At 42.4% G+C, this 14272-nt stretch overlaps 1 protein-coding gene across 1 annotated transcript in view; it reads left to right on the forward strand.

Annotated features, from left to right (window-relative positions):
* Nucleotides 1-14272, forward strand: part of TRPC3 (transient receptor potential cation channel subfamily C member 3) — a 618646-nt gene that overhangs the window by 435579 nt on the left and 168795 nt on the right. Inside the window, exon 4 of the mRNA XM_085641565.1 lies at nt 4717-4881. Within this exon, the coding sequence (XP_085497691.1) occupies nt 4717-4881 (165 nt within the window). The remainder of the gene's footprint in view (nt 1-4716; nt 4882-14272) is intronic.

The following is a 14272-nucleotide window of genomic DNA, read 5'->3' on the forward strand; positions in this document are numbered from 1 at the left end:
ACGACCACGTTGTTACCACGTGTGCCATTACATCGCAAGTCGTATCAACGACTTGCTGTAGGGGGCGTGCTGGACTTAGGAATAGTATTAATTACTATTCCTACTCCAGTTTGTGCAACAGCTGGGAAGGTGTTGGATTTAAAATCCAACAAATTCCCTGGTGCTGCACACCCCCTACAGCAAGTCATTGATACGACTTGCGATGTAATGGCATGCGTGGTAAAAAAGCGGTCGTTGTAATGACCACGTTGTGAAGGCATGCGTTGCCGAAACAGCGTTGTAAAAGCTGTTTCCTACCATTTCCGCTTCCTGCCACCATTTTGTCCTGGTAATAAGGTGGCTGGTAGCAGCAGGGTTATTGGCGTTTTTCCCACCTGCCCACTTCAAATTCTTAGCTTTTGAACGGTCTAATTGTTTACCGTCCCTTTTTTGGGTTTGGATTTAATTGAAACAGGTGTTCAGGGGAGGAGAGGCAATGTTATTGGTTGTTGCTTTGAAGCAGGTGCAGTAGCAGTAAGCAAACAAGTTGGCATGGTTTAACCAAGTTTATTGTTGATGACAGCGGCAATCCAGGCTGAAAGGGAACGGGTAGACACGCTTACTCATGGACGAGGTAGGAAATGTAAGGTTCGTTAGGAAGTCAAGTTAGTTACAGGTTATTAACTGCTGTTAAGATGTAGGGGAGGTTAATGGTCTCAATTGATGAAGGTCAGCCTAGGAGGGGGTACAGAATTGCAGGTTTAACTCTTGTGGGGAGGGGAGTACTTTTCAGGGCAGGGGGTAGTTTAACATATGTAACAATTTGTATAGTGAGGTGATAGTTTTGTAAGGTGTTAGGCTCAGGCTTATATTTGTGATGTGCACCTGTTTCAATAAAAAGCAGCCTTTTTCACTCTGATAGGGGTCAGTGGTTTGTGCCTCCTTCCATATTTCCCAAAGTGTGTATCCTTACCTGTAGAATAGAGTGTGTACTGCCACCTCTCTATGCTGTAAGGAAATTTAAGGGATAGCTGAGATCATAGGGAGGAGCACACATCTCTTGTTCTGGATCCTTGGAAGAGCACTCTGTTAACCTGCCCTCATACATCTACTCAATCCCCAATAACTGGGGTCCTTCTCTTCCACCAACATATAACAAGTGTATTTTTTATTCAGGTAGCACGTGTAGGGGCTTTCTGCTGTGTGGATGGTGTGCTCTGAGGGCAGCAAATGTAATACAAGAGGGGAATGCCCCTCCATGGTCCCTTGTGTACTTGACATGCCCCAGGTGGTTTTCCCTTGCAGTATCAAGTTGCCCATATGGGATTGTCCAGGGAATCTACCTTTAGCTGAAAATTAATTAATTAATTAATTGACCAAAAAATTGCATACATATTTTATTTGAACCAACTAGATAATGAATACTTTCGGCCTCATCAGCCTGATGTGCAACACCTTCTGCTTGAAAAGGTACATCCTGACATTTATAGGAAAGACCTGGCCACTGTTGTGTAGCCAAAGCTGCAATCTTTGCTGATAGAAATGTGTGTACTCAGGTCCTGTTGTTTCCGCTCAACTACTAGGGGAGGTCATTGCATCCCCTGTCTAGGCACTCTGCAGTGAAACTCTCTTCACATTGAGCTACAAACTAAAGCCCCTTTCATTGTATACCGAATTCAATGCAAAGCACTTCTAATCTAACATTGATTGTGTTCAGCAATGACACATTTCTGCACACTACTGCCTAAAGAAGCCTGCCATGTAGCTGTACTATCTGTGTCCTTCCATTTCACTTCACTTTAGCAAGTGTTTCATTGAGTGCCACCGCCAAGACATACTTAAAATGCATTTTCTGCTTTCAGCACTTCAGACTCAAGTCCTGCACAGCAAGAAGCTATGCCTGCTTGACGTGCTGATTCATGACTCGTGCAAATTCTGTGGCTGTCTGTGGCCTTCTCCTTTGTCTTTGCGTTTGGCACAATCTGAAACAACTCTGGAAGTCTACACAGTCACTTTACTGAGAAAACCATAGGTTATTGAACTCCTTCTCTTGATTGGCCCAGGCTTCCCACCAATGGCCCCACAGCCCCCCCCCCCCCGTGGCCACAGTTTTAAATAAATCCTGAGCCCCTTGAGTCAATACGTTTTGTTTGTTTTAACATCTGGAGATGTTCTGATGCACACTGATGCCTGAGTAGGAAAAGGACTCTGGATGTTGCTGTCGCCCGTAAAGCTGTGAAAAAGTTCAGAACGCAGAAGAATACTGAGGTGCTGTGAGCTGGTCTGGGAGGAAAGAAATCTGTCCTGCCCGGTGCCTCAGACCAGCAGTACAGGAGCAGGTCCTAGATGACTAAAGCTACATGGCAGACATGAGAAGGGAGTTAGCTGCCCTGGAGCCGTGAGGACTTTTAAGACCAGCACCAAACAGAAGAAACCTGCTTTGAACAATGGTTCAGGCCAGCAGACATTTTAACGCTGCAAGAGTAGTGATCCAGCAACACCCCGACCCACTCAGTATCATCCAAGACTTCATGGGAGCCCTCATCACCTTTACTTCCAGGGTAGTGTATTGTTGGCTGAAGCCAGTCACCCTAGCTCAGAACGATGACCCACCTCTCTAGCTCTTATAGTTCCAGGGATATTGTAGTTTACGAAAGCAACCAGTCCTTATCCCATTTTCTAGTCACAACTGGTGGGCCCAGTGTGTTCAGCAGGCTCTCTGGGTGAACTTGACACCTATACATTTCAGCTGTGACCAGCCATTCATAATGATGGGTACCCAATATGACCTACTACATACGCCAGTTCCTAAGCAGTAGTCTTCCCTTTTGAACTTCAACTTTGTAGACCAATTGGACTTTAGAAACTTGATAGAGATTAGTTGGAGCAGTATCTGATCTCCTTTTGAAATGTTTGCACTGCCACTGGTGCCATTTTGGGCACCTTACAACTATATGTCTTCTATGTTCATTTACCGGTGGCGGATTTTCCAGTGTATGTAACATTTTTGTGATTTGCGTCATTTTTGGACATGTTCTGAATTAAATGGTTAAGGCTCACAAAATTGTCCCACCTTGTACCCAGGTCCCCCAAGAATCTAGCAACAAAGGGCAGAGGTATAGCATACTGAATACCTTATAATGAGTACTTGGTACATTGTAACATTCTGGCTTGCAACAATGGCTTAGCGCAAGGTCACATTGACTGCATTGAGACCATAAGTTCTTCTAAGTGCAGATGTTTATGATACATGAAGTGATTGACAGTGAAACTGATATATAACAGGCTGGGCCCAGAGAAAAGGCCGCCCATTGTGTCGCACTTACTGCCTTGCTTGCTATCTGCCTCACTCACAGACTTTCTCTCTTTCTGTCAAGCGTGTGCTTGGTTGAACTAATATATGTATACCTAACTTGAAAAGCATGTATTCGAGACAAAAATGTGCATATTTTCAGAACTCACATTTTCACGGTTGAATATCCAAAATATATTTTAAGATGATAATAGAGTGAGAAACATCAAACTGTGTTGGAGAGATCAATTACTAGCTTTATTAACACGACGCCAGGGGCATGCAGCTATACTGCAGTGTATTTCTCATGCGGAGGCATTCCACTTTGACAAAGCATCTTTATGTTACTGCTAGCACCTCTCTCACTTACTGCCCCTCGGTCTGCACAAGCTCTTCCCGGCTGCTTCTTGCTTACTTATGGATTGCATGAATCTAATGTTGTTTGTGGAGCACACGCTCGCGTGCAAATGGCAGCATTTACAAGAGTCACTTCAACTTCGTTATTCACAAGTAGTGAACTTTCCCTCAAAAATGGATTTAATCAAAGGGTTTTGAGCGCCCAAAGGCGGGGACAGATGCAGAAGTTAGTGAACACCTGCAAACCTTCAAGTGTATGTATATTAGGATTTCCATCTTACTAAGAGAACAATACCAGCAATTTCACCAAGGTTTGAAATTCTCTCACGGCCAAGAACTGGTACTTGAATGAAAATTTGAATACAAATATTGGTGTTATTTTGGACCTGGTAATTCTGTTTCTGAGCGGTTGAAACGTCATATGGGAACATTTTAGACAGCGCTATATATTCCTCTTGTATCAGCTGTTTTAAAAAAAATAGCAGCTGCTACCGGTTTTTACTTTTCTTTTTACCAGCCTCGGCCTGAAAATACAGGTCATGCCGGTAAAATAATGGTGAGGTAGTAACCCTGTGCTTAGTCACAATATCGTTGCAGGAAGATTTACAATTTTTCAGTGATTTGCCATTGGGAGTTAATTAGCTTTCAGTGTGGCGAAAGGAGAAAGCAGTCTGAAAACTTGAGGCTGTGGGAAATATTTTACCGAAGGAAAATGTGTCTCCCCATGGAGAACAGTTATCAGGTGCAGATGCGGATAGTGTGTTGTTAGTATGTTACTGACTCCATGTCACACATCCAATTGTGCACATGTGTAGGCCTGTGAGTAATATTAGGAAGCTGCCCAGTCCCAACTACTTGGGATCTTTTGTGAATTCCAAGAAATTTGCACATTTCTCCAAAACAATGAGAACCTCTACAGAAGCAAATGTTCTGACTTTCTTTGTGAATCCATAATTAGATGTCTCTCTTTTACTTTTCTGACACATCCACCATTGTATAACGTTTTGAACCCTTTAAGTGTTGTTTTTTTTTTATAAATGTCGTGTCCATTTTGCTGTTAATATTTGTTCTCTTATATTTTCCTGCAGTTTGTGGCGCACCCAAACTGTCAGCAGCAGTTGCTGACCATCTGGTACGAAAACCTCTCAGGACTGCGGGAGCAGCCCATTGCCATCAAGTGTCTTGTGGTGCTGGTAGTCGCTCTTGGTCTTCCATTTCTTGCCATCGGTTACTGGATCGCGCCATGTAGCTGGGTAAAGATTACTTTATAATTTGCCTATTTTTTGTATTTTATATTGTACCACATGGATTTTAAACTGGGTAATAATAAATAGCATCTGTTCATTTACACCAGCTTTCTCCAACAAGTAGCCTGTGAGCTTCTAGTAGCTTCTCAACTACCTGTAAGTAGCTCTCCTTTGTGCAGCCTAAGACCACTAAATTAGAAGCTTGTGCTTGGTTGAACTAATATATGTATACCTAACTTGAAAAGCATGTATTTGAGACTAAAATGTGCATATTTTCAGAACGCATAAGCTGATGTGTGGTGAAAAATGTTTGAATATCCAAATAATTTTTAAACTGATATTAGAGAGAGAAACATCAAACTGTGTTGGCGAGATTAATTACTAGCATTATTAACATGACGCCAGGGGCTTGCATCTATACTGTAATGTATTTCTCATGTAGAGGCATTCCGCTTTGACAAAGCATCTTAATGTTACTGCTTGCAACTATTGCCCGATGCACTGAACTGATCACCTCTGGTAACCTTTGCATATGGTAGATACTAATTTAATCTAGTCTAATTTAATAACAAATACATCTCTAATAACATTAATAGCTTGGAAGGATTTTCATTGAACATAAGTAGCTCTTATTACAGAAAAGTTTGGAGACCCCTGATTTTCACATTGCCACTGGGTTGATATTATTGTACAACACTACTGCAGTGTTGTCCGTTCCCTTTCTTCAGGATCGGTGTATTTATAAGGCAAGGAGGGCAGCAGCCTCATGACGCCACGTAGTGGAGGTTCCAAACCACATTGGCCAGATAAGCTGCAATTTTCAGAGCAGGGTGGGCACACAAGCTGGCAAAATGCTCTTTCTATCTATTATTTCCTGCCTATTCATTTTTTTCAAAACCAATCGCAGGGGGTTGAACATCTGGCAGGAGTTCAGTGTACAGCCAGTACACATGTTTACTGGGGTTTTCTCAAACTTAGATCTGATGCTTTCCTGTTTGGAGTTCTATATTTAGTTGTCTGTAGTCCCCAATTCGTATCTCCACTTTATTTTACCCAGGATAGCACAGACTCTCCTAGCTTCTCTGCATGTAGACCGTTTTAATCCTGTATATACCCTTTTCAGGTATGTCTAAATGTTGTCATTGTGAAGGCGGAGTTTCCTTTGCTCCACCCACAGCCCCAGTACCCATTAAATCCCTTTGGAGCAACCGAACTACACTATCTATCTTCCAGTGTTATGTTAACTGCTTTTGGGTCTGAAATGTAACAAAAAGAGCGTCCTCGGATTCAGATGAGCTACTCTGGGGATTTCATTTATGAAATCGATATTCATACGCATTACCTTACAGGGCATTCACATTTTACTCACTGGTGACTGTCCATCTGCACTTCACCTGGTACAACACAGTTTGGTGATTTTAATGATTTTTGTATGAAATAACTTGTTATAAATCTTTTTGAAATAGTATCCGTGAACTTATATTGCTGTGTTTTCCTCGAACGTTTCTGACTCATACGACCATCCCATAAAAATGGATTAGTAGCGAAGGATGTGTGTTTCACTCGTGTGTTTATTCAGTAAATGGCACTGCAAAGGCCAGCTTTCTCTCTGCAATTGGTAACTCTAGCCTGCGGGGAGAGGCAGACTCCTGCCTCCCAATCAAATTAAAACTGCAAAGGCGACCCAGAGCATCCTATCTGAACAGAGGCTTGCTCAGGCACCTGATATCAATTAAAGACGTGCGTTTGCGTTGTCACGTGATGAACTCTTGGGGTTCCCTATTCTATTTTACAATAAGGTGTGTTCTAGGAGCCCTGGTTATATGCACTTTGTGGGTCCCCTCTCTACTACGTCATCATATAGCCGAAGAATGCCTGGTGAAGGCTATTAGGTGTTCGCTGTTTTCTTGTCGTATGCAATCATGGAAGGGTTTTTTAGGTCACGGATGTGACGTCACTTGTACTAAAGTACCTTTGTCAGGTGATTTCCGAGAAGCATATTGTGTTGCTCAGCAGACGGGTTCTTGATAGAGTTATCTATTAACCCACCCACTGAGACAGAAAGGTATCTCAGTCACACAAAAAGTTGAGTGTGCCTGCTAGTTAGGCATCCACCACCTACCACCCAGTCACACACCACCAGGTTTCCAGGTAACAGATGGTTTGTTGCTGGAGTTAACACCAAGACCTCACTATGTTTAAGCAAAAAAATAAAAATATCTATCCAGCTGGCTGGTGAATGATGCCTGGAAGATGACCCTTCCTATAAATGTGCATAACATTTCTTATGATGTGGCATAGCTTCCAGTATATACTTTGATAATGGTGCATACAACACAGCTCTTGCTGTATGTTCACATAGTCAGTAGTCGGTGCTTGTGCTCTGAATGCATTGAGGTGTATAGCAGTAGCTTCGGGCAAAGAGATGAGGCCTGGTCGATACTAACATGTGCCTCTCTGCTTTAGGCAGCCATACAAATGAAGTCTGCTCAATCCTCGCATCTTTTTCTGGTGCTCCTGTTAATAACGGGAGAAGGGATTTGTTCTACTCGCTGGAGCATTTTACATTTCTCGGTAGCTGGGGGTCTGCTCCGTGTGTATTCAAACTTGCATGGTTCCATATCAAAGGAGCTGGAGAGATGCAACAGCGGCAGCTTCTGTGTGCTTCCTGAAATCTGACTAAAAGCATTGTTTATTGCCCTGTGTACTGGGGGAGCCAAGGGTCATACATTGGGTTTTACATCTGAGGGGGTGCACAGCCTGGTTAGGTTGTAAGAGAGTCTCTATTGAACCCCAGGTAGTTGCGGTCACAGAGCAGGCAATTCCCTAGCAAATTGTGTGAAATGTTCAAGCAGCACCAAACAACATTAATGTTAAGAACATCATACATTAATTCCCAAGCAACTTTAGAAAAAATCAAGAAAAATTAAGATGCAAAAAGATACAATGGTTAAAATTGGAAAGGTAGAAACAGACACATGAACTTTTAAAGATTAAAGGGAAAATGTTCAGAAATGGCAATAGGAACGATAGCGAAAGCTCATATTGAGACTGTGTGCAATACTCCAAAACAGCCACTAAAGGCCTCTTTTACACCGAAGAGCAAGGAAAAGTTAACCACAAACTTTTCTGCTTCAGAGAATCCTGGGCCATTAGTGGGAGAGTCAATAATCCTCCACTCTGGTGCACTCAAGTGTTTGTTGTCCTCTTGGTGCTCTCCAGGGGGTCGCAGCTTCAAGAGGAATACAGACATCTTTGCCCCTACTTTGGACTACAACCAAGAGTCCCCAAATGTTTCTTGATCCTGGGACATTCACTCGTAATCCCGCTTACATCACTCGGGTCTGTAGGGCAGGCTTATTCGCATGAGGTCTCTCTATAGCCGGGGCTTTCCCAGGGTCCAGTTCCAAGTGGTCAACTTTGCCTTCTTAAGAGCATGGAACAATGCTATATTTTATGTCCCTGTAGCAGCAATAGAAGGCTAACCACTTGACCTTTACAGAGCAGTTCCCAAATCTGGGTGCCAGCAGAAGCAAGAAGTCCTTCAGTCTTCTTTCCTCGGCAGTCAGACAAAATCTTCTTTTCTTCCAGATGTTTCTTCTTCAATACACAAATGTTCTGAGGAGGTGGTGGTGAGGTGCCAGTTCTATCTTATGCAGTAGACAGTGACTGGGGAATTCCCCACATCCAATCCTGCTAATTTCCTCCCTGAATTCCTAATTCATTTTTTTATCATTTCCTTTCTCAGTTTTCTGCAAACTTTCACAGAGTCACTGAATAAAGATGGTCCCAGCCTTTCTTCGCCTGCAGGAGCTCTGGTCCTTCATCTAGCCGCTCCCCTATGAAGAAATGTCTTCTCTTCTGTCAGTGCTAGAACTGGTTTTCCTTTCTACTTGGACTAGAGACAGAAGGCCTTGACGTGCTTTGGGAATCAGTGGTTGCTATCGTGGACTCCCATTTGGCATTTCCAAGCCAAAGGAAGAGCTCTGACAACTGTCTCCTTGTTCTGGCAGCTGTTCCTGCCCCTCTCTCAGATGGCTAATCGTTGCTAAGGGACCTCTTGCAGAGGCCATATCTACCTTCCTACTACCAGAGGGGAAAGCCATTGTCTTCCAGTAAAATGGATATTAGCAAGTCAGTCACGGATGCTTCCGAGCAGGGCTGACACTTATACCAGATCCAAACCAGTTTACTCTGACAGCTCAAAGTACACTTTCCTAAAGTAACGTTTCTGCTAAAGTTATCCAAAACGTATTACACTTTTAAAACTGAGTGAAAAATAACTTTTAATCATTGCAACAATATTTCTCGCGTTTAGATCTGATAAAGGGATTTTAGTAATTTTGCAAGGTTGGTTCTTGGAAAATGCAGGTTTACCTCCACAGCGAAAATACATTTTTCTAACTGTTCTCTGTGAGGGCATACTTTCCCTAATGTCTAGGATGCCATTCTTCCATATACTAAGCACCCAACCTTGTTTGCTCATAAAGCTCACTTAGGGAGTGACTTAGGTAATATATAAAAACAGGTTTTTCCACATGGTGTGTGCTCATTTTCTTGATTTGTATTACTGTAGAGATTTAAAAACGCAACCCAGCCAGAGCACAAAAGGCGTACTCGCAAGCGCCTACATATAACATTAAACTTCCATGCCAGTGTTAAATGTCATATGGGGGCAATGGTGTGCGTCAACATGCAATAATGTTACTGGATAGAGATGCACACAAATTGATTGAAACCACTTTTACAGTACAGGTTTAGGGAGTGAGCACATGCAATGTGGCACTGAATGGTAGTGCACAGAATCATAATGCCAGCAAAAATAGGGGCCATAAAAAAAGTAAATACATTTAAATTGATCACACAGAAAGGGTGGATTTCCTACATCGAGCATGAGCAAACCTCCATGCATCATAGGCTACCATGTATGAAAATAGTACAAAAGCTACTGGTGACTGAGGTGGTTAAAGCCCAATGGACCAGTTGCTAGAGGGATCCTGTGAGACAGGCCTAGTGTTAATAAAGGTATTTGAGAGCATTACATGACTTGCCATTGATACTCTAATCTAACCATGATGTAAATCAGCTAATTATTAGGGATGTGTGAGGAAATTTGACTGTAAATATATAGGGGCCTATTAGGATCCGCCCGTCATCCATGCTAGAATGATTCCCCGCCATATTTGGATGGCTGGGGGGTCCGCGGAGGACGGCAAGACCGCCTGCGGCTTTTCCACCCATCGACGAGTTGACAGGGCAGAAAAGGGGCATAATATGGTGGTGGTGTCTGCAAGACACCGCCATCCATATTATGATGCATGCAGAGGAGAGCCTTTCCATGGCGGCGTTGCCGCCATGGAAAGGCATGCGGTCCTTCCTGTAGGGGGCACCTTGCGGGCCCCCAGAGTGTTGGGGGTGCACATGGGGGGTACCTATCATACCCCCCTGCATTTGCATGCACAAGGTGGCCACATTGTGCATGCAAATGCACTACATGCATTTTGTACAATGCGGCGGGTGCTGCTTACAGCACCGCCCACCGCAATGTACAAAATGTGGGATGCGCCCGCCAGTGAGGCGGGCGCATCCTGATCTGCATGGCGGGACCACCGCACCTATGGCAGGCGGTCCCTTTAGCTGTTGCGATGGGGGGTGGACTTTGTCTGCCCGCCATCGTAATAGACCCCTTAGTGTTCAATCTTTTTTCCATTTACTCTTTAAAACTTATGGCAAGAAGACTTTTATCCTCTATAGCAGAATTTAATATAACAAATGTTAGTTTGATTTGAAATTCCATCACTTGTGTAGGTCAGTACTGATTTTGGAGTTCAGGTTTGTGCTCTCCGTTTTCACCCGCAGAGAAAATATTATTTTAACAGGTTCATCTAACTCATCACATGAGCTTGTTTGGAAATATACAGGGTGTGACTCCAATAATTTCAGGGAACAAAACAGCAGCAACCAATTAAAAGCTCTTGGTACACTTGATTCGGATTAATCCTGACAAAACACGACGTAACCAGCCAGACCCCATTATTAGAAGACTTTATTAAAAACTTTGACGTGGGGGAGGGAGTTCAGAGTAGGGAATGGAGAACCGAGCTTTCCAGACCTTTGACAGTTAATGCTGGACGTTGAGAAGTACACAGAATTCTGGCCAGTTTAGAGGCGGACATTAAAGTGGATGAAAGAGGCAGAAAGTTGGCTTTGATCATGGGCAGGCCTCAGTTAAGAGAGCTGAACATAAGTTACGACAAAAGGGTAAGGGCATAGATCCACCTTCTCCAAGGGTGGTAGATAGTCCACTGTGGAATATATTTTTACAGATCTTTACTTTGTGTATTAATTTGACTAATGGGACAATATATTTAAAAGGGCTTATATATCATTTTGGGGCATATGAGGGATGCTTTCTACTTTGGATGTTCAAAAGAAGAGAAGCCAATGTAAATAACTATTGAGTGGAACACACAGCTTAGTTACATGATGAGTGTAAACATGAAACAAGAATCTACGTTTTCAAATGTGAGTTTTTAGTCGGGCTGGAGCTGTTTCAGGATTCAGCATAAAAATGTTGTGAAAGCCCAGCATCAGAAATTTATGTTAAATAAAATAAATAAGGGATAAAGTACCTCCTGCCATACATTATAAGCCTATTGCAAGTCACCGAGGAGTTCCATAACCATTACAGAGGAACGTGGCTGAAGGCTGAGTTACTTTATAAGATTATGGAACTTCAATATGACTTGCAGTATTCTTATAATGTACAGCAGGCAGTACTTTATCGCATTCATTACATGGTCACACCATCACCTTTTCCACAAACCACTTAAAACCAAGGTGCTTAGCTTTTTCATATGAAGAGACAGCATGTTTCCATAATGAAGAGTAAAAATAGACCTGTTAGATCTTTTTTGCAAAAAGATTTTAGAAACAGTTCAATACACGTTTTTATTATCTCTGCAGCTCCTAACATTGAACATTTTCTAAAATATACTCATGGCCTGAATCTGGTTGGGCCGCTGACCCTGGCTGGATTACCTATGTCCCAGCTAAGGGGGTGTGATAGAGTTCGGGAGGGTCATACGTTGTACACTATTGGTACAACTCATTATAAGGACACCACAAATTATTTATACCTCATTCTTACGTCCATGGTAATACTTCAGCTTGCTCCGAAATCAGAATTAGAAGTAACATGCCCATTGTTCATTCAAATTTTGCCAGATTTTGCCTGGTGGAATTTATGCAGGGAAAACCCACAATATTTTGAGCTTTGCATCTCAGCACAGTGGAAGCAAGTGGCATTACCACATAACAGCCCATTCAGAAGTGCAGGCTTTGTATTGGGGAGGTACCAATGCACCCTGTAGATACCATACCTTTCAGGACTTGTGCTTGCTGGTGCAGTATTACTACTCCACATACTGAGACACTCAGCATGATGCCCTTTGCGCATAACAGAAATTTGGAAGACCACAATTCCTTTTCACACCATCCAGGGATGCTCTTCAGTGTATGTTGCTTACAATGCATCTCTTTGAATTTAGTGGTAAAAAGGGAATGGTAGCATACTATCTTTGATACCATTGATTTTAAGGTAGATCTAGTTAAAATGCAGCAAAGTTAAAAAGCTTTTGTCAATAACACAATACACATAGAGTGATCTTTGCATCAGCACCTTGGTATGATTGACTGGCTTTCTTGTCTGTCTCAGTTCCCTGATTCTTATTCAATGGCTTGCCTCCACATTCTTATGTTTATTCTGTCCAAGGAGCATTTTGGCCTCAATATATTTTGACTGGATGAGATGTATTCTTCTACTGCTGATGCCATAACCTTGTATAGCATGAGGGCCTATTTTCTCTACATCTGTCTCTCTCATGTTGTTGTCCCTGCACTCTCTAGCTCACGTTGTCCCTGCACCACCTCCTTTGCTGCCCTACTTTTTTCATTTAAAAATTACCCTACTATCACCTGCCTGGCCTCTGGTCCCCAGTAAGACATATTTGAGATAATTGAAAATCAATTAATGATGGCTGCCCATGGGTGAGCAGGCGTATACCTACCATAGCAATCTTGGAATGTTTATTTTTTTATATTTCGGAAAAAAACTCCAAGATGGTCACCATGCATGTGCATATACTGCAGCCATAACGTTTTTTCTTAAAGCAAAAGGCATAGCATTCAATGAAGGTCAGCATGCATATGCATATGCATGCATGAACAAGCAAAACTGCTATATTTGATTTCTTTAAAAAAAAAAAAAAAAGATGGCCACCATGTGTGAGAAATTATGTGTCCTCCTGCTTAATGGCCATATTGGAATGCTTTTTGCTAAGCCTTAATAAAAACCATTTTAAAATGGTTGCACACATAGTGGGCATCTGGTTAAAGAAAAAAGGATTGACAAAGACATTAGCTGTGTGTCACGGTTTCACACCAATGACACCAATGTGCTCAGTCAGGTCTGTTTTCTATGTGTGTCTTCCATGTACGCCTTTGTAAACCGATACAGGAAACGTGCAAATGTGCAACACGCAAAACTACTATTATACTCTAAAGTCTGTTGTTTAACTGTGTGTTTTTGTTCTTGTACCTGTGTAAGTTTTAATCATTTCTGCACTAGCAGGTTTCTATCGATTTATTTTTATGGTAGAGTAATATAAAAATACATTTATAAATACATTGAATTTTTGGGCAATTCATTCAGATTGTAAACAACCTAAGGTCCATTTCCACATGGAGACAACTGTGAGTACAATTTATAGAGGCTACCAAACCTATTATAATCTTATTATGTTACTAGCCAAAGCCAATCCAGACACTACTCTGTGGCGTTATGCAAGACAGGCGTGTGGTCCCTTAGCTTACAAAGGTTAGAAACAACCTTGTGGTTTGCCATATTCTGCCTGGAGGTATCTGCTCTCAATCAAAACATTGTGCCTTAAAGTAAAATACTTTTTAGAGACATGGCATTTTCAGAGATTAGCCCGCGCATTGAGTAAGAGCACCTTCAGTCTTACAGTTTTTCATCAACGCCTAATATGCTAATGTATGGTTACTCATCTCCCTGCCCTGCCTACACTGCAGCAGTCATTTGTTTACTCCAAGACATTCCCCACTCCCTTCCCACATATCCAGGGCCTCATTTATGAAAAGTGGCGCATCGCTGGGCAAAAACAGCAATGCGTCACTTTTCATAGCGCCATCCTTACGACACCATGGATGTGCCTTATTTACAATACGGCGCGCCATGGTACAAGGAATCACAGATACGTCAGGAATTGCGACGTATCTGGTGGTGCAAAAATGACGCATTGCTGGAGTGTGTCAGAAAACGGATCCAGACCCAGCAATGTGTCATAACCCATGGGTGAGTCCCATGTGAAAAGAC

Source organism: Triturus cristatus, chromosome 2_2, assembly GCF_964204655.1.
Source record: "Triturus cristatus chromosome 2_2, aTriCri1.1, whole genome shotgun sequence".
Taxonomy (NCBI): domain Eukaryota; kingdom Metazoa; phylum Chordata; class Amphibia; order Caudata; family Salamandridae; genus Triturus; species Triturus cristatus.